This window comes from Monopterus albus, unplaced genomic scaffold, assembly GCF_001952655.1.
Source record: "Monopterus albus unplaced genomic scaffold, M_albus_1.0 scaffold18.1, whole genome shotgun sequence".
Taxonomy (NCBI): domain Eukaryota; kingdom Metazoa; phylum Chordata; class Actinopteri; order Synbranchiformes; family Synbranchidae; genus Monopterus; species Monopterus albus.
This window is the reverse complement of record NW_018127898.1, coordinates 8,736,454-8,757,038: the sequence shown is the minus strand read 5'-3', so window position 1 is coordinate 8,757,038 and position 20,585 is coordinate 8,736,454. Positions and strand designations below refer to the sequence as shown.

Here is a 20,585-nt window from a genome sequence, read left to right as displayed (position 1 = left end):
CAGTGAGTTTATTGAAAGTGACCAAGAATCACAAATCAATATTCGGGGAACCACAACCTCCACCAGGGCCAATTACCAGGATTTCAGTCTTAATCTCATTGAAATGTATACATGAAAGATATCCAGGCTTTTATTTGCAGTAGACATTCAGACTTTTTTTTTTAAGAATGAAGAGTATCTAGTTTCAGAGGTAAGTACAGCTGGAGGTTGTGCTCATAATAATGGAACCAAATACCATGTCAATCAGGCCCAGTGGAAGAATGCCTAAGAAAAACAAAATGGACCCCTGTGGGGGGATGCTATTGGGGTGTTTTTGGATTTTTTTCCCCAGTAAATCTTATACTTTGCAACAGACTGTTTTGACTTTGAGTGATTTTTGACAGCAGATAGACAATTGTGTGGATGAGAACTGGACCCTCTCTAGCCCCAAGAAAAAGTTCTCCTATAAACATCAAAATTTACTGAGCTCCAATAAGTGTATCACTACAAAATGCCACTCAGCGAGCATACACAATATCATATTCTTGGAAATGGCTCACATAAATGAAATGCAGCCTTCATTAGTGCTGCAAATTACACCTGTGCTTTTCCTATGATGTCTCAAAATGTCTGCTAGGAAAAAGGTCTATTCATATCCAGTTTTGAGAAGAATGCATTTCATTCATTTGTATTGTTTTCATATTTTAACATTCCTATAAATTACATATTTCTAAATGAGGCCGAAGCAGGCTCAGTATATTGAATTGTTTTATTTAGAAACACACATTGACTGTACAGCCATTTTCACTTTCCAGTTTGAATGATTTGACACATTTAAATGATCACATCACATTGAAAATATGTGACTACAACATACTACAGTATATATCATACCACGAACTTAGCTAGCCTCTCAAATACACGTCTACACTGCTCCTTTTCTTGTAATAGTAAACATGGCAGACGTGAATATTTATATGGCACATAATTAGCTGTAGTATGTCACATTTCATTCTCTTGGGCAGTGTGGCATCATGTGTCAACATGCTGTGTCCAAACAACCATCCAGTTAGGTGTTTTTAGGTGCATTTTAACATTCAGCATGTAACATAAAATTCCATATTTCCCTTGTCATGTTGTATTTAATACTGCCAGTGGCATTTGGCAACTGCAGAACAGACCAGGGATTTACAACGCTTCTCATTCACACAAACTCACATTTCAAGGTATTTGCTGGTAAAACATTCACAATTTTAAAAGAGTGGTTTTTAAATCTACTACATCATGTAGTAAAGCTTTGCAAAGTCCCAAGTTGACTTTGTTTAGTGTATATTCATGAGGAAAAATAAGAAGATAGATGATAAAAACATGCCTTTAACTTTTAAACATAAGGAGGAGCTGAAATTTAATTATTCTTGACAAAAAATGAATCCATGAAGTCATTTATCCCACTGTATCTTTCCTCATACATTTCATCACTGTAAGTGGGTTGTAAAAGGTTTAGGACAACAGTAAGGCAAACCTATTCGACAGCATCACTGAACAGCACTGTATGCTTGTCTGCCTACATAGGCTTATTGTATCATCACTGGAGGATCATAATGTTCATAAGACCATTACAAGGAGTGTCGTGTTGAACACACTGCAAACACAGAGCCGCTAGTTCAATCTGTGAAATGTTGGTGTGTCACATAATCCACAGCAAGATGGACCTTGGTGCTGCCAGGTAAAACAGTGAGTCCGTTTCTCCATCAGTTATTTGTGTGGTCTGACATGTCGAATTACTCTCTCCTCATATACTTTCTTCATGGTTTTCTCTATCTGCTTAAGGAAGACTTGAGGAATCCGACCACACAGGGTGTTGACTGTGTCCAGGAACTTGGTCTGGATGGGGTAGAAGAGCGACTGGAACATGTTGTCCTTAAAAGAAAACTGCAGGAATGGAGACATTGCCCTGTCAGTTCTTAGTCCAAAGCTGCTTCAGTTTCCTAGTTTTTAATGGAACTATTATATCAAGGACTAAATTGTATTTACAAATTCTGTCAGTGGAGTTGAAAGGGTGTGTATGTATGTGGAGGAGGGGGTTGTTCTTTATTAATAATCATGAATTACAACCCAGCTTGTCTTTAAGAGGTTTATCTCAGCAGAGCAGGGGGAACTGACTGTGCTGCTGGAGAAAACAAATTCAGAATTCAAAAACTGACCTATATTGTTTAATGCCAGACAGAAAATCCTAAAAGCTGCTCTTTTCTGAGCTAATGTCCTTAAAGGAACAGTTCAACATTCTGGGAAAAGTGGTTTGTGGTGTAGGATGTTGTGTATTTTTTCTCTTTTGATACAACTAGACTACAGTTTCCATCTACTTCCAGTCTTTGTGCAAAGCTAAATATTTTGTAAACACAGAGCTGAAATTTATACTGAGCATTTTACTATTTGCCTTTGCCCTCAAATGACTAACAACACAAAGCCAGCTGTATAGAGAATGTGAAGGTACGTCACACCATGTTGAATGTTGGGACAGGGGTGCCATTTTTGGAGGTACATGCCGTATTTCCTGCATACCTTCTTATTCTGTTTAGCTAAAAACTTGCTTAGTTTGATTGTCTGATGACTCTAAAATGCCCCAAGCAGTGAGTCTACATGTCAGCCCTGTGATAGACTGTGATAGACCTCTCCATGGTGTACCCCGTCTCTTGCCCAGTGTCAGCTGGGATTGTCTCCAGCGCCTCACCACCCTATTCAGGAATAAGTGGTATAGATAACGGATGGATGAACTTATAGATGTTTGTAGTATATATGTATATATATCTATGACTGAAAATGAGTGTGATGATCCAAACATTGCATATTTACCCAAAATACGCTGTGATGACAACTTCACATTCTCTTCTCGCTCCCTAATTTTGCAGCCACTTTTTGGGATAAATCTGTGATTTAAAGTGCATGTTCCTTTCTTTCATGTTCATGTAATCATTTTGATCAAAAGTGTCATATTAACAGTTTGTCTTAAATTATATTTACTAAAACTAGTGAAATAGTTAATAAAATTGTCTTACTGTGGATAAAAATTATTTTGTACACACAAGGGAGTGAGCAACCATCTCAAACTGGATGGGCAGTTTCAACAGGATCAATGTTGTGTCAGTGAAACCTGGTTATCCTACTGGGATACTCACACCACGTATTGCATCATAGACTACTTTAAATGCGGGCTGCTTGTCATCATGATACACGCCACGGTTGCCGTGGAGGATAGACACGCCCTCCTTCTCAGCCTCTTTACAGTTACTCCCATACATGCAGTGATCTGGCCTGTAGTTCCACTGGCAGGGAAAGATGAAGAGACACTCTGGAAAAAACAACAACAACACAAGAACAGATCACCGCTGATCTGGCACTCTGTTACTCTAAAGTGTGACAGTCAGGACACAGTGAGGTAAGCAGCTTATTTCCCAGTACACATTAGATATGAATAGAGATCTGGATAGAGAGCTTGAATGAAGGTATAGTGCATATTTCTGCCTCACTGTAAACAGGGGATTGAGACAATTTATACATGTACATACAAATTCTAGCATTACAGCTAATACTACTATTCCCATTTCAGCCTGAAACAAAAGAATATACAGGCACCGGCAGCAGGAGGGGATATGTTATCAAACAATGGATCTATCAATATGAATACAGTGTTCCAGAATAACATCTTTAATTTCTCACGCAGCGCAAGAGTTTTTCTGCCTTCAAGGGTGGGTATGTTTTTGTCTGGCCTCACCTTTCCAACTAGCCGCAAACATGCATATCACAAAAATAATATGCAATCAGGCTGGTGATTTGTTCAATGAATGTGACGCTCAGGACAATTTGTACCCTTGAGCAAAAGGTGTTTTTCCATTATAGGAACCTACCGAATTGGAGTAACATTGGACACGAGTTCTGCCTTTGTTTCCACTGCCCAACGCCCACTTTGGAGGTGTGTTCCAGGAGCTAAATTTCAGCACCCATCAGGAGGTAGTACAAAAATCAAGTTCATACAGTCTCCATTACTGGCTGATTGTTGCACTATGGAGTGATCCTTCATGTCCTCTGCTCTTCTGCTTTCCAGCTGAGTGTGTGTGTGAGAGGAGCAAGCCCCCCTCTTCTTTAAACAGAGACCGGCACAGAGAAAAATACAGTGGAAAAGCAAAGCAGGATGGGCTGTGCCAACCTGTGAGGTTATGCTGGGTGGTGGTAAGGGAAACATGTGTTGTACCACTCATTAGGTTCTGATAGTGGAAAAGCAGCTAACTTGATCAACCTCCACCTGCTCCCATGCAGCAGCTCAATGGCTGATAATAATTATACAGAGCACATGCATGAACATAAAATGTCTCCCCTCTCCTCCTCTCCCCTTTACTGTTTTCACTCTACACCAACGACTGCATCTCGAAGGACCCCTCTGTCAAGCTCCTAAAGTTTGCTGGTCTCATCCGAGACGATGACGAGTCAGCCTACAGACGAGAGGTTGAGCAGCTGGTCCTGAGGTGTAGCCACAACAACCTGGAGCTGAACACGCTCAAAACAGTGGAGATGACAGTGGACTTCAGGAAGAACACCCCAACCTTACTCCCCCATCACCATACTTGGCAGCACTGTATCAGCAGTAAAGTCCTTCAAGTTCCTGGGCTCCAATATCTCCCAGGACCTCAAGTGGACATCCAACATCAGGACCATCACCAAGAAGGCACAGCAGAGGATGTACTTCCTGTGCCAGCTCAGGAAGTTCGAACTGCCCCAGGAGCTGCTGATACAGTTCTACAGAGGACTCATCAAGAACATGGATGCTCATAAGAAGTATTGTATGGTAGGGTTTTATGAGCCCAAGATCAAGAGTGGTACATACAGTAGTACCATTTTTATTTAAAAAGAAGATTCCTTTGCAAATTCCATCAAATCCTGAGCTGAAGAGAGATTAAAGTCTTTTATTTTCTGATTGCAGAACAATCAAAATAGGAGAGAACAATGCATATGGACTCACTTGAATATTCCTCTGGAGATGGCAAAGAGCTCAAAGCCTTAAGATGTCAAACAACCCTCCACTAGGCTGGAATTTCAAACAAACGTGCCAGCTCTGCCAATGGCTCTGAGCACTTAATGCCTACATCTGGCCGCTGCAGCTGGAACTCAGTCTGCTGCTAAAGTCTGCTGTTGCCTACAGCCACAGCCTCATGTGTTTACTGATCCATATTCATTATGTAGATTGGTTTATCACAAGTGGAATAAGACATAATTTTATGTGAACATGTTGGTAGTGTGAAACTATTGTACTGAAAGTAAGCAGATTAGCAAACCAGCATTTCAAAATGGACCCTTCAAAAGGGTCCACACTAACTCCTCTTTCTGTACATAATGTGTTTTTAGTGTGGCAGTAATATGTTCTATGATCATTTTAGAAAGGACTGTACCTGGGTTGTAATGAAAGATAATGTTGAGGAGGTCCTGGTCCCCCCAGGTGATGTGGTTCTTGTATTTTTGATAGAGTGGATGTAGAAGATCCTCCCAAGAAAGGCCACTGGGGATCATACTGTTCTGAAATACCAATGACAACATTCACTCTCAAGAGCAGCTTTTCCCCCAAAACACATTATCGGTGGAGGAGCACATTTACATTCCAGCTTCCATTTGCAATCTGCTGAAAGTATTAAGTGCTGGAGAGCTGCTAAATTGAGTTCTGATGGCAGAGGTCTGTGATAATCTTGGTAATCAGAAAGCTTCAATCACAGCCCACTCAGAGCGCTCACCTGTGACTTGGGCTCAAAGAAGAAAAGAGAAATCATGAGTCACTTTAGCTTTCTCCTCATCACAGTATGAGGAAATAAAAGTGTAAAAGCTGACAGCAACGTTATATCATATACTGTATGTATATGCATACTATATTTTGTCCTTACTTTGAACATTGTGCTTCGGATCCTTGTGAGGTTCATCAGCATGACACCAGAGTTGACCCCTGTGATACCATAGAAAGGGTGGCGTGCAAAGCGGCTGTACCAGCCTATCTTGGGGACCTCATGCTCTGGGGCCATTGCTGCAAGCTGGGTGTTGTTGAAGGACTTAAGAAAACTCCAGATATCATCCATGGCCCGCAGAAACAGCACATCAGTGTCCACGTAGAGTAATGAGTCCACATCCTTCAGGATGACCTGGGAGCACAGTCACAGTGATCACAATATTTAAGACTACAATCGTCCATCTGAAGAACTAAAATGAACATAATTACATGACGACTTAGAAATTAAGTTAAATAAATATAATTGCTTTTGTTACATGGTTTTAAATTGTCTCCTTCTGCACAAACAGCTTGCTCTCCCAGGCACTGGCTAATGCAGATAGGAACAGAATTATAGTGTGGATAAAGTGTCACGTAAAAGACCCCGAACGTAGTTCAACATTAAACAATTGGCCACTTTTATCATTTCATTTCAGAAAGAGTAGATTTTGATCTGTGAAAGACTATGTTATAAATAATTCACATATGATCAGTCCCTGAAGATGTGGGCAATAGTGGCAGAACAAAAAAGCTGACTTTCACTGTCAGCTAAGAACAACACGATGAGTTGAAGATGAGATAGTTACTTTGTGTATCTACTGATGAATTGTGCTGTCAGTGAATGGGATTCCAGGGAGACTGTGGCTGAGATTAGTTTTTTCCTCCTGACTGCTGTGGAGCCAGCTGAGAAACTTGAGAGTTTAAACTGTATTTGAGACAGGTGAATTTTTTTACTATACTTTATACAGGGAAGTTAAGGACAGAGTAAATTATGTATTACTTCACTGTTTAGTTAGCACAGGCTGCCATGAAGTGTAACCAGTCACAATATGCCATTTAGAATATACAACACAGATAGATGGAGGTTCAGGCTGTCCTCCTGGCAGGGCTGTAATACTACTAACTGGGATGATAAATTTGGAGGCACTGGCTCAATAAAGTTGGCAAAATGGCCATGGCTGAATGCATTTGTGCTCTAGTTGCACACTAATGCAAAACAAAACCCCAACCACTATGCTGCTGGGTGCTTCACCATGGGCTGTAAGGTTTTGTTGGTGTGTGCTGGTGTGTGTGATGAAGCTATAATCAATCCCAAAATATGCAAACAGAGCAGCAGACCACTTATTGTTTTATTAACCTAATTTTATGTGTGTATCCACAGCTGAGGACTGAGTTCTACAAGAGAACACATTTCCCTGTTAGTATAAATGGTGCTTTGCATGTAGTGTGGTCCACAAAACAGACTGGATGTTCACATAATTAACATAAAGGTTGTCTTTTAAAGTTGGCATCCATAACTGTATGATAACCAAGGCCCCAACCTGTAGTAAGAGTTCAGAATGGAGCAAAGAGAACATACTAGACTGGTATCTGACAAGTTCCCACCCAGCTGACCAGTACTACAGAGACTGGTGTATCTGTCAGTACTGGTGGGCTGCTGGTCCCACTCTGTTTCTGCTCTGTACCATCAAACCAGCCTGCTTCTTGATTTTCTCATTGCTCAGAAGACTGAACAGTACCATCATCCAGCAAAAGGCGCTGTGTTGACCAATCACACACTGGGGACTGTCAGAACATGGGTCCCCATGGAAGAAAACTCTTTTGTTTACCTTTGCATGAGCATTCACTGGTATTCACTGTCGAATTTGGATCAGTTATAAATGCACCATGGGGAGTTACGTTTTGCCGCACTCAGTTTAAAAGCTTGCTTAAGAATTTCTGCGGCATTAGCTGCCAAAAGGATGGAAGTATGTACTGAATCAAGATGAATCAATTTGGCCCTTAAACAATAATTCAGACTACTGTAGAAGATGTAGGTGTTCCTACAGTAATAATGAATGTTCTTTGATTGACTGGTGACAGGAAACACCTATGGATGTGTCTGACCTGCAATATGTTTATTACATGATAAGTAAGATGGGTGGTTTGGATGAACAGACAGAAACAAATCAACAACCAGGCACAACCTTCACTTGATGAAATTACTGGATTCAGCCTGTGGAGGCTGCTTATTTGTTAAGTAAATGCTGCAGAAAATGTGTGAAATCATCAATAATCATGCCAGTAAATCATTAAAACCGAGCACCAGGATAGAATAAAGGGTAGGACAATGCTGCTTTGAATATTAATGAAATGGATTCATAACATTTCTTCTGAACACTGGTTCATGATATTATGCACAGTGGTGATATAAGAGCTTCAGCCTTACAGGCAGGAAGAGTCTCTGAGCAGCACAGGGCTTGAAGAGCTTCTTCCACTCGTCAGCGTTCCCAACAGAGAAGGTGATGGGGTAGATCCTGTACTGGAATCTGCCTGAGATGGAGCGAGGCCACTGGTTCAGCTGGAAGTAAAGCAACACATCACATTTTATACAGAGGAAGTGTCAAATGAACCTTTAGAAGTTTGACAAAGAAATAAAGCTATCAGTTATTGTGCTGAAACCACATCTCCCTCACATTTCACAGACTTATCAACATAAAGACAGACAATGAAGTCAAGTCTCAGTGCTGTGTGGTTTTCTATGGAACACGTTCACCCACCAGCTGTTGTGTTACTAAAAAGGTACAGACTAAATCTTCTACTGTGGGGTTGTAACACTAAACAAAAGAGGACATCCTCTCTTAAAGTCAACAGTGTTAACAATGAAACCTGTGTTATCAAACCTGTTAGGAGCTGAATCCCTCTGTAATCATCTCTTTAACTGTTCTGATCCTGAAAGGAATGAGAGCGCTGAAAGAAGTTGGCAGTTTTTGTGCTGACAATGACAAGGGATCAAAAGAGAGTGTGACCATCCGTGTCTTTTAACATTGTGACTGTACATCCACTCCTTGCTATACAAACCCAGCATGTGTACCGTGAGCTACTCCCATAGGGCACTGATTCAAAACACACATGAATGAAAGCGCACTTTTCTCTGGCTTGGATATAAAATTGCTTAAGGTGCTTTAGGTGCTGTTGAAAGTCCATTAACTGGAGTGACGTTAATAGACTGTTAGTTACAGTGTCAGTGGAACTAATCAAAATCGTACCAGGCACCTGTGTAAAGGTGACTTTGAAGCGATACACAGTGCTGGAGAAAAAGCAGGACGTCTTGGTGATGAATTACACCCCAGCCTTGAGATAAAAGGGATATATGTCTGTACTAAGGTTAGTCAGAGAGAGGTCAGGTTAAAACAGCTCTGATCTTGATCTCATCTATTACAAAGAGAGGGGAAATGTTTAACATGCACAGCATTAAATCAGACATTAGAGGATCCTCTAAAGAAGAGTACACAGAATGTAAACCACAAAAATGCTGTTTTTACCCAAGGCTACTGTGCTTTCTGCTAAGAATCTACACTGTATACATTCAGGCATCAGGCCCTTACCCTTTCTTTAAACTGTGGGGCCAAAGGGTCCTCGGCAAAAATGTGAAATTTGATCTTCTTGAGGCTGAACAGAAGGGCAGATTTGATCATGTTAAGGGTCTCATCCAGACGATTCCCACAGGCCACCACAGCCAAATGCATGAACTCTTCAGCCTGGGTGTGCTTGGTCACAGGTCGGGCCACATTACTCTGAGGTTTACTGGAAAAGACACATAGAAGACAGGAATGAAAAGTGTGTAAACTGTTAACAGTCTGGTACAAGAAAAGAAAACAAACTACATTTTTTAAATGGAGCACAGGCACATTGGTATACTACTGTATCTTTTCAATGCAATGTACTGTAGCAACAAAGGCAGGGAGATAAGAACGGGCTCCATTAACTGAACAAATGATGCGCAGGACATTTAGTTTTCTCCACCCAACAGTGTTTTCGGTTTTCTAAACAGGCCAAGGCCATATGTGGGGGAAGTGGACTGGGGGTTGGCTCTGCTGACAATCCCTTATTTCATAAACCTGGTTTCCCTCACTCATCACTTGTAAATGGGCCTATGTGAGCTGAAGAGCAGATGTAATGGACCATACATGAGGCAAAACATGCATACAAAAGAATTAGAGTAAACACATTAGGTTTGATCAACGGAATTTTATAGGTCGACACCAATATTTCTTGGTTATTTAAGACAGCAAAAAATGATATTTTGTGGGGATCTTCAATTTCTTTACAAATTGTACATTTTTATATTAATAGTCCCAAAATTATATAGCAATTGCCATACCTGTACTGTACATGCTACAAAGTCTTGCTGAAATGGTGGGAAAGCCTTTAAAATTGTCTATTGAAACTATGGGTAGTTATTAACCTCTTGCACTCTAAAATTTACCATTGCTTCAAATGTTGGTAAGACACGGTTGAGCTGCTTGTACCATGATTAAGCCTGCCTCTGTTATTGACCTGTTTGTTTCCTTTGCTGTTTGCCTTAGATTGAATACTTAACCCGAGCTTCCTGGATTGCCTGCTTCTGGAAATGATTACTTTCCTGAATCTTCTGAGCCGCCTGTTAATATAGTGTATTTGTTTGAGACTCCTGTTGCCTGTAAATACCGTATTTACTGGAGATGATAGTTTACCTGTGTTCCCCCACTGCCTACTAAGCATTAGTTAGCTATCAAATAACGGTGTCTCCCATCTCACCTGCCATGTTGTTACTTTCCTTTGTGTACTATTTTGAGAAGTGTGTCACTCAGCTGTGTCTGGCATTGTGTCTGCCCTGTTGTAGTGTCTCTCTGTTGTGCCACAATTAAAGCCCTGTTCTCTCCTCGGCAACATCAAAACAAAAGTACTAAAACGTGACAACTGCATTTAGCCACATGTTAGCAGCAATACACTGTATTACATCTACTATGCTTGTACTAAACAGAGCATTTAAACCATGACACATTTTTTATGGTTGCATGACTCCTTCAAAAAGAAAAACAATTTATTGTGCAACAGTCGTACACATTTCACTGTAATTCAGTCTGACATATTTAAATGACATTGTAGCAACTGTCAATTTCAATAAGTGTCTGAACAAAGCTCATCTGCACCACATGAATTTGTTATTACGGACTCGGGGGTAGAGCTAAGCTATTTTAGTACAATTTATTATTGTTAATTCTTTCAGACAAATATTGTGACTATGATTTAAAAGGTGATTTTATTATTTTTTAATTATTTTTAAAAGAAAAAAGAAACAAGTGTCATGTTTGGAGAGTGCCCTGCAGCCCACCTGTCAAATTTCACTCACAGGAAGACAAATTCATCCTGCTGTCAAAGCTGCAAAATCAAGGCTTTCTCAGAAAAACATGAAATCTGTGCTTTTGCATACTGTTCAAACATACCTCCACAATCTACCACACACTTCTTCTCCTCTATAGCTCTGCAAGTTCCCACTTCTTTGTTCTTCTTTGCTCAAAGGCAATGAGGTCTTTTATGTGATGTAAAAATGTGCCCTCTCTGCAGAGACAGTGCTGCTGGAAAGTTAAAATACACTGCAGACTGTCTTCCATTGTAATAGGAGACATTTGTACAGTGGGGGAGCCTTAAGCTAGGACAAACATCTGTGTACGTGTCCTCCTCAAACACGCACACAGGGCTGGTTACAATAACAACATGTTCAACATAAATTTCGTCATAACCATAAGCAGACAAGACTGGAACACAAAAAAAGAACAGAGCTCCCTTTGTTTCAGCATGTAGCTTTTTTGTTTAATGTCTGGAGACGGCATCAATCCAAAAGTCACGGATTTCCTGGAGGAAGCAAAGAGCCTAGCATAGAATGGATGGGAGGAGAGAAGAGTTGAAATTTGACAGGTGGGTTGCAGGGCACTCTCCAAGCGTGACACTTCGTTTTCTGCATGGCTGAGGGACAATGATGAACCACAGATTAGAATGAATGAGAAGGTGCTGAGAAATCTGTCTGCCACGCTTCAACTGCCGATGCTCTGTCAAGGTTGTTGAACACACGTTCCTATTTTCCCACAGAAAATGCAATCCATATCTCTTACACAAGCGATATTATGGTGCGCTCTGTCATGCAAAAATAAATTCACTTCAAATAATGTCTGCATAAAACTGGATGGCAGAACAAAACAAAACAAAATTCTTTGCTGCATAAATGGGCTGCACAAATTATGTTTCTTTTTTCCATAGCACTGTTCCCACATCTGGAAGCAATTGAAAACCACAAAAAGAACAAAAGGACTGAAGTCATTACTGCAGAATGAGCATGAGAGGAGTCCCCTGCCTACAAAGCACCACCACCCTTTCAAATCATATGAGAGAAAAAGCAGCATCTTTAAAGATAATGTCAAAGAAGTGTGCATACAGAACAAAGAGCCAGAGTTAAAGCGACACCAAGGAACGCCTTGCAGGCATTTAATGAATCAACATATAACTGGGTCATTTGGTGGACTTGTACCCAGCATGTTCACTTGGGTTTGAACCAGTAGGTATCAAAGCCATTAGACAAAGCGTGTTCCCATCATATGCTCCCTCTTTGTCAAGACTGAAACTATATGACAGTGAAACATACAGACACTTCTACAGGCTGACCAATTAGATTCCTGAGGACAGAGGACAAGTTCCCAAGACATGTGGCAAAGCAGAGGGAACTGTAAAAATTACTGCCATAGACAATCTGTTTTCATTTCACTCATTTTCATAAATGATTTGCAATAATCAGGATGTCTAAACCAAACATGTCACATCAGTCCAATTGTTAATTCACCCAAGATCTGATCCCAAACCATTTTATTTACTTTTATATCACTGTTTACCAAACAATCATAAATCTAAGAAAGTGAAACCCAGTCAATCATTAACAATGCACTGGACAGTTGAATATTCAATACTAGGGGTGTAACAGCACGTTATCCTCCCAAATTGTTCAGTACAGGACATTTGGTTTGATACATTTCAACAGCTTCCCTCTGTGGCCTGCTCCCTGTGTGCTACAGTAGGCTGCACAAGCCCAACACACAAACTAACGGCAGGAACTAGAATAGCAGAGGTTGAGAACGGACAGGTGAACAAAAAAAGAACCAACGTACACAATGTAATCCACAGCACAGGGACTGTCAGCGTGGAAGACAAAAGGACATATTGCTAACCACATAATAGCGTGATAAGGTCAAGCCAAAACGCACAGGAACTGTCAGCGTAGCATCTTAAACACGTATAAAAATGCAGGTCAAACATAACATTTATCTTAGTTTGGGTAAGTATTGCCCGTTACATGTCGCAATGCTCCGGCGACGACGGGGCGTCTGCCAGAGGTATAAATAAGGAAGCCAATAAATAACCGGAATACGCCTCAGGTGTGCGCACCGACCCACGACTCACTAATTACCCGATGCGACACAGCTGAGGCGTTGATCCCGCAAAAAGGGAGAGCAGGAGAGGAAAAAAAGAAAGAGAGGCAGGTCGTGCCGAGCGGACCTGACACACTGCACTCTGTTCTAAGGACCTTGGCATGGTTCTTGTGCTGGCACTGTGCACATCCCAGCTACCGCACCTTGATTAATTCAGCCTGCATGGCAAGTTGGTTGTGTGTGTGCTACAAGTATCAAATGATACAGTGCTATGTGAACCAGTTGGTGTGTGTTGCACTTGAATGTAGATCAGTTATTTGGAAGCACTGTGGTTTCCCATCCAGTTACAAAAACACCAGACAGAGAATAATGGATCTGATAAAACTGGGTACCAACACTGTTGATTCTAGGTTGAGTATGTCTCTAGGCGCACACACATACAAACGTTTTTGTGACAGTATAAACAAGCACAAGCTGCAACTGTCCAGAAATGATCAGACAAAACCATGAACTTCTGTGTGCCATTACTAATTGCTTGTTTTGTTTGGCCAACAGTTAAAAACCCACAGATATTTACTTTACAATAACATAATCTACGTTCAAAGTTCTGCTGCTTCAAAATGTTGGATTTTACCCAAATCAGCTCTTTCTAGCTTTCGCTGTTCTCCCTCCACACCCTTCATGACTCACCCTTTGGTAATTTGAAAGTGAGTTAGCCAATCAGGCAGAAAAATATAACTCCCGCTGATGGGGCTCATACAAGCACCCTCTCTAACCGCATCAGGCTCCACAGGCAGGCAGGGAGACCTCAAGCCACTCCTAGCAGAGAGAGTGTTCAGTCATGCGAGATGACATTTTTATAGCTATGCATAATGCCACTGTGAGAGAGTGACTTCTTTACCGTGAGAAACGCTGCCTGGCTATATTTGAAGTGACGGGGCAAGGGATTTGTTTCAACACAGTGTATCAACACCCATCTAATCCTGGAGATGCAGACCTTAATTCAATGTAACAAAGCAGGTGATGGGGTTACATCTTTATTACTCTGCATTTGATACTGTACATACTGAAAATAATAAAGAGATTAGAGCGAAGGAATGTGTAACTTACAGGGAAAGGCTGTGTTGCAAGGGTTATAAGACATAGACACTGATGTTTAGCGCTCCAACTAACAATTATTTTGAAATATCAAAGTGTACTGAAACATTGACGTCTTCAGACTCTGGAACCACCAAATGTGCAAATGTTTGGTGTTTTACTTGAGATGGTCTGCCTACAAATGTGTATCTGCATTGTGACACGGTCTTGTATGCCATATGTAAGATGTGTGGGGGGTGGGGGCAGCTGTACCTCTTCTTTCTATTTTTGGCTACAGGAAGTAGTGTGATGTGTCAAGAGGAAATGATATGATTAGGAAAAACAGGGATGTTTGTCTGTTAAGCATGCTGCACAGGAAATCTGTCCAGCACTCTGATTCACAGATGAACAGTGTTGACAGCAGATAGAAGAAACAAAATCTAAATATATTTAGCTCTCTATTTTTATGTATTGTTGTGCCTATGATTCCGTATGCACATTGACTATTCGGCTCCTGCCTAAAACCGACACTGTACTGTTCAGATCCCTCTGGCTTTTATAATCTCAAACTAAACAAAAAAAACCTTCTGATTAGCTCATGCAATTAAATAAAGAACAGTTTTTCTGAGACTTTGCCCAGGCGCACAGTGTGCTTTCCCTAATCACAGCAGTCAGTCTTGAGCCTATTCCAAACCTGTTAGTGGTTTTTTACGGCCACCGCTGACCCCTTCCGCCCTCATCTCCCTTATCAGAGCTGAGCACACATGGAGGAGTGTGGTTTCTGGGAGGATGCAAAGGTCCTTTCTCAATGTAACGCCTTCATGGCTTTTATCTACAAAGAGAGCAGTGTCCCCAACCTCCAGTCTGGCTTTGGAGTAGAATACATATTACTGCCTGCCGGCAGAGCGGGTTTCTCCACAGCTACGCCATGGCTGGCATGGCATCGCTGGCATTCAACCTGGGAGAAAGTGCAAGGGATGTACGAGGCTGAAATTAAAAATCTGGAAGACATAATAAAAACACTTCCCTTCTTGGACAGAAATAGTGACTGACAAACTCTTCCTTTTGTTGAAATTTGAGAAGCTGTGACAAGGCGGTGACTTAATCAGATCATCTGACAGGTTGCAGCTTCTCTGTAACAATGCAGAAAAGGAAATCACACCTGACAAGCTTTTCACACCCTCATGAATTGTTTTGGGAGAGACAACAGTCACCAAGATGAGTTTCCATGTTCTGCATTTCCAGTGATATCTCACCAGTGTTGCAGGGCAACCATTTCACAGGCAAATAAAACCATTCTGTGCACATGTATATTCTTAATGATCTCCAGTCTGTGTTTGCCAAGGTGACCTTTACCCATTTAAAACAGAAGAGTATCACACAAAAAGGCCTAAAACTACAAGGGTCAAACGATCAAGATTTTGAGGTCAGGTGGTGATTTATCATTCTGTTGTGCTCTTGTCCTCTCTGCAAATACTGCCAGCACTTTCCACCCAAGCACATTAGTCGTGCTCTCTGCTCACATTTTAGCCAGATGTTTGAGCAGCCCTCTAATTGTAACAGTGTGATTCACGGTGCAATAAATAAGCGAAAATGATGGGCATAAAACGCAGCCAGGCCAGATGCCCATATGCATACTGAAGTGTCCCTTAACAGATGAAGCCATTGTGAAGCCTGAGTCTGCCTGTAAAATGTAGGCAGTTTGATGGAGGGAGCATATCTGCTTCGAAGCATGATTAAACGCTGGGGCACACGCTTTTTTTAACTTCCTATCGACAGGAAAGCTGAGAATCATCAAATCCAAGTAGTTAACGATGCATGTCTATGTGCACAAATAGGAAGAGGCGTGGAGAAACGGGTTTATAATCGACAGAGGAGAAAGAAACTAACTCCTCTCACCTCTTTGCATTCACGCTGGCCCTTCTTTTGGTCTCTTTCTCTTCTTTTCGCCCCATGAGAGGCTCTTCCGCACGTACGCCGACTCCATCGGATGATCTCCTGGCAAAGTTTGCTACAATTTCGCGTCCGAGCTCCGGAGGTGACGGGGAAGAGTTCCTGTCCTCCTCCTCCTCCTCCTCCTCTAGAACTTCTTTCAACAGCGGATCGTCCGCGGCGTTGCCCCCCAAAAAGTACAAAAGTAGGAAAACTCCGAAACACACGGCGATCACAACTACTTTGCAATGGATCCGCATGTTGAGGGCGATTTGTAGCGGGTGGAAGAGACAGACGGGACTCCGTTCATGTCTGCTAGTGAGGAAGAACAGCCCGAGTTAACATTTTGTTCCTGCACCCCGTTACTGCAGATGATGCTGGAGAGCGGAGAGGAGCTTCTCATCGTCCATGGAGGATTACACAGCGGAGGCGTGGCTTCTCCAGCATTACCGTAATGACTGTCCTATTATCGCGCTATTATAATGTAATAAAACTGAGTTATATGTGACTACTTTGTTTTCCTTTTCTAAAATTACTTTCATCAGTAGTAGTTGACAAGGGTTAACATTTGGTTGCTTCCTAAAATGATGAAACGTTTACTGCAATGGCGTACTTTGTCAGAGAACTTCATAAATATACATAAATATGCAATAAATGAGTTCCCATTTAAACAATGACCAACCCTAGGAGCTACATTTTGCCCCTTGGACAAACCATTTGGTCACTCGAATAATCGTTTGTCATTTTTAAGCAAAAAACAAAACAGTCTCCGGCTTCTCAATTGTCAGAATTTGGATATTTTATCTTAGCACACGTGAAAAGACTAGTGTAAAGTAGGCTAGCTTGAGGAAGGAGCCGCAGAAAGAAGCTGTCTTTTCCTCTGTTATTTCCACACATACAGAGCACAGGACACAGGGAACACGGAACCCCGCCAGCTCCGAACTAAATACATCCACATGGGCATTTAGGGGACACCGCTAAGAAAATTGGATTGGACCGGACTGGACTGGTTGGCCAACAAGACACCTGAAAACCTCCCATCCCAAAAATGTCTGGTGAATAATTGGAGCTATTTTTCACATGTCTCCAACAAGTATAGGCCAAACGAATAACCGAACAATCTAGACAAGAGTTAAAAGATATCATACTAACTTCTTGTGATGTCCATAAACTGAAGTCATAACATATTGAATTTACTCAGCAAATCTTTACTGCCCCTTTATACCCCGTACTACGGTACAACATGGACGCTACACCAACCAGCACACAGAGAAGCTTGCTATGATAGCTCTGACTGGTGAGTGTACGTTATATTCATGTTCACTTGTTTGCAAATATGCCGTGTATCACTAATTTAATCTGCCAGTTTTCACTGTACGCGGAATACAACTAGTGTGGTAGCAGCAAGCACCGCTTTTCCGCAGTGTTAGCCGAAACACACGAGGAGATCAGTCATGTGTTAGCTTAATTTACAGGCTAGTAGCAAGCTAACCATGAAACGAAACTTAATTCAGGCATCTGTAAAGTCAGTGTGACATATGGTCAAATACGTTCGACTAAATGTCTTTCTAGTTTTAGAATCTATGGTAAAATGTAGCCTGCACGCAGGGCCATAAACAGCTCAAGATGTAGAGCTTGACAGTTAACCTCCAGCTTTCTTCGCTGAAATACAGAGTAACTATAAGTTGTAACTTCAGGTTTTCTAATGTCATGTAACTGTAAACATTATTCTTGGTAAATGAAGGTTATACCGTACGTGCTTATTGACTGTAATTAGTAAATCAGATTACTAGCAGGGGTGTTTTGAATAATACACACGTTTGTCAATCAGCGAGAGCTTTTTAAATGTCCATATTTTTAAATGCAGTGCGGTATGACGATCTTTCCCTCCCTACGTGAGAGAACGGATCGAAAGAGTTGCAAGCTAATATTAGACCAATGCAGAGATACGTTTATAACGTGCTACAGTGGGAAACATTTCTTTATTTTGACACAAGGTTTGTTTACGATCCTCACTATCAGACACATGTGCTCTGCCGCTTCTGGACACGTGATCAATGACTACATTTAACGGAGTCAGCCACCAGGTGGCATGATATAGACAACTGGGCCATGACTCATTGAACAGATTGGCACACCGAGGTCCTGTACAGTGTCACTGCAGCTTAAGGAGCCTTCCTGTCATTAATGCTACAGGTGTGCATTATATCAGCATTCATAATGATAACTCCCGCGTTTGACCTGAGCCAAGATCCCGACTACCTGATCCTCAGCATCCGTGTGCCCTACACCAGAACATCAGAGTTTGACCTTTACATTGATGGAGCAGATTTCAAATTCTTTGCCAAGCCCTACTTTCTTAGGTGAGTTAACGAATACAGGTGAATTGATGTAACTGTTTATCTGTGTTTAACCTAACTGAAGCACAATTTTTGGGCATTTCAATCTGTTTATCATCCATCATAGGTTTGAATTTGCAGCCATTATATTGTGACCTTGGTGCCTGTTTCAATATCAGTAGAAAATGGACAGAATTAAACAAGTGGGATGTTAGTATTTGCTTTAACTGTAACTGTCACCATCTGGGTGTATTTATATTATTTTCAGATTATGCCTTCCTGGAAGACTGGTGGAGGATGGGAGAGAAAAGGCCACATTTGACATTGATAAAGGTAGGCCGCATTTGATGATAGCATGTACATGGGTGGTGAAGCAGCATGACTTGTCATACTGCAGTATTTGTATGGTAGAGCTGCTAAGGCATTTCAGTAAATGTACTGACTGCTGTTGAATAAAGGGAGTTTTTTATTGTAGAAATCCAAATTTAGTACAGACACAACCTGGAGGAACAATTTTCCTCCATTTCTAATACACAACTTAATCTCAGTGGACCCCAGATCGTTTTCTTATTTAATCAAATATGATTGTATAAATTTCTCACATTGCCATAAAGTTATTCTTGGATTAGATGTCCATCATACTGTGCAGTATACAATATAATCACCCTTTGAACCTTGAACCCGAGATGCAGAGAGAGACAAGAAAATATAAAATGGCAAGTTCTCTTACAGGATTTCATATCTTCCATCAATTTTATGTCTTTTTTTATTTGTCAATATATGACTTGGAAACAAGTAACAGCAGTTTTCTGCAATGTTTTTTTTTTTTTTAAGCTCCAACAGCAGCTGGCTTTGCTCCTGAGTTTGTCACAATGTGCTGACCTTTCTTTCAACATGGCAAAAACAATTTGCCAAGATATTGTTTATAAGTTGTACCAGTGCTTTTGAAACATATTGAATCATACTTCATATACACAACCCCCCCCACATAAAAACTAAATAGTTACCATACCTTCCATAAATTTGTTTTCTGAACAGGATTGTTAATTTTAATCATGGCTTGCCAGTTTACTGAGAGGGTTTTTAGATTTTCTGTTTTTATTGTCATTGTTACACTATAGTTGCTGAGAACATTCTCTTGCTGTCAAAGCTGCCTCAGGGCTTCAGCGCAGGCTGCTGTCCAGTATCGTTCGGTGTTGCATCCGTCAGTGTAACTGTAGGCTATGGTACCATCTTAACATCACTGAGCTTGTCACATGACCACCTCTGATATGTGGCACAGAACACTGCTTTAGAAAGACATTATTTCACGTCAGAGCTCATGTTAAATCATTTCCTCTCTATGCCTGTCACAGTACAGTGCTGCTCTGATGACATGACAGCAACTGTACAGTACTGTACACATTTGTTTCAGGTCTCCTCTTTACTGACACTGACTCTGTGGTGTGAAATTCCTCTTTGTGCTTGAAACTGCCCAGCAGATGGAAGAGAACAGGAAGCCTCATATACTGTAGTAATTGTAGGGGCGTTGATGCTAATTCATCAGGCTGAAACGAGTGTTTTATGACAAGTTTGTGCCGTTAAGAGAGTTTGGTGAATCCCTTGTATGAGCAAACCTCACTGAAAGGGTGTCCAAGGTTTAGGAAGAGAATGCAAAAATGTTAATACTAGAGACTCCACTGTGGTGAAGTGATTAAAGTGCAACTGATTTTTCTGTCAGTTTCAGCTTTGTGGGATAGTTTGACAAGCATGAAAAGAGATGGAGAGGGGTGTGAGATGCAACATGCTCCCTGGCTGGAACTGGTTTTTGGTTGTAGGTTGTAGGCGTCTTTACCGCCACCAGGGCACAGAAACTGGTGTAACTTGACTGGGTTTCTTGCCTTCATTTGGTCACCTTGTAAAATGCTATAAGGATTATTATTATTATTTTTTTTTCTTTAGATGAACAGTGACATTACATCAGTTTCACAGAGATGACATCAGTGGCTAATAAAACCGCTGAAACGTCTTTCCCTG

General features: G+C 41.2%; 2 protein-coding genes across 3 annotated transcripts in view; one reads left to right on the top strand and one right to left on the bottom strand.

Annotated features, from left to right (window-relative positions):
- Positions 1-1,055: 1,055 nt before the first annotated feature.
- On the bottom strand, positions 1,056-16,712 carry gxylt2 (glucoside xylosyltransferase 2). The gene is made up of 7 exons (XM_020592771.1): positions 16,198-16,712; positions 9,370-9,568; positions 8,211-8,342; positions 5,904-6,155; positions 5,421-5,544; positions 3,156-3,328; positions 1,056-1,911 (listed from the first exon to the last, which is right to left on the bottom strand). Exons 1-7 carry the CDS (start codon positions 16,488-16,490, stop codon positions 1,735-1,737), a joined length of 1,350 nt encoding a protein of 449 aa, XP_020448427.1. The 5' UTR covers positions 16,491-16,712; the 3' UTR covers positions 1,056-1,734.
- A 384-nt stretch (positions 16,713-17,096) lies between these two features.
- Positions 17,097-20,585, top strand: part of shq1 (SHQ1, H/ACA ribonucleoprotein assembly factor) — a 44,580-nt gene continuing 41,091 nt past the window's right edge. Inside the window, exons 1-3 of one of the 2 annotated variants that reach the window (XM_020592768.1) lie at positions 17,097-17,527; positions 18,427-18,593; positions 18,838-18,902. In XM_020592768.1, coding sequence (XP_020448424.1) covers positions 18,451-18,593; positions 18,838-18,902 — 208 coding nt within the window. In that variant the 5' untranslated portion in view covers positions 17,097-17,527; positions 18,427-18,450. Of the gene's footprint in view, positions 17,528-17,728; positions 17,905-18,426; positions 18,594-18,837; positions 18,903-20,585 lie in introns of those variants that run through there. The other variant, XM_020592770.1, reaches the window with a different exon arrangement.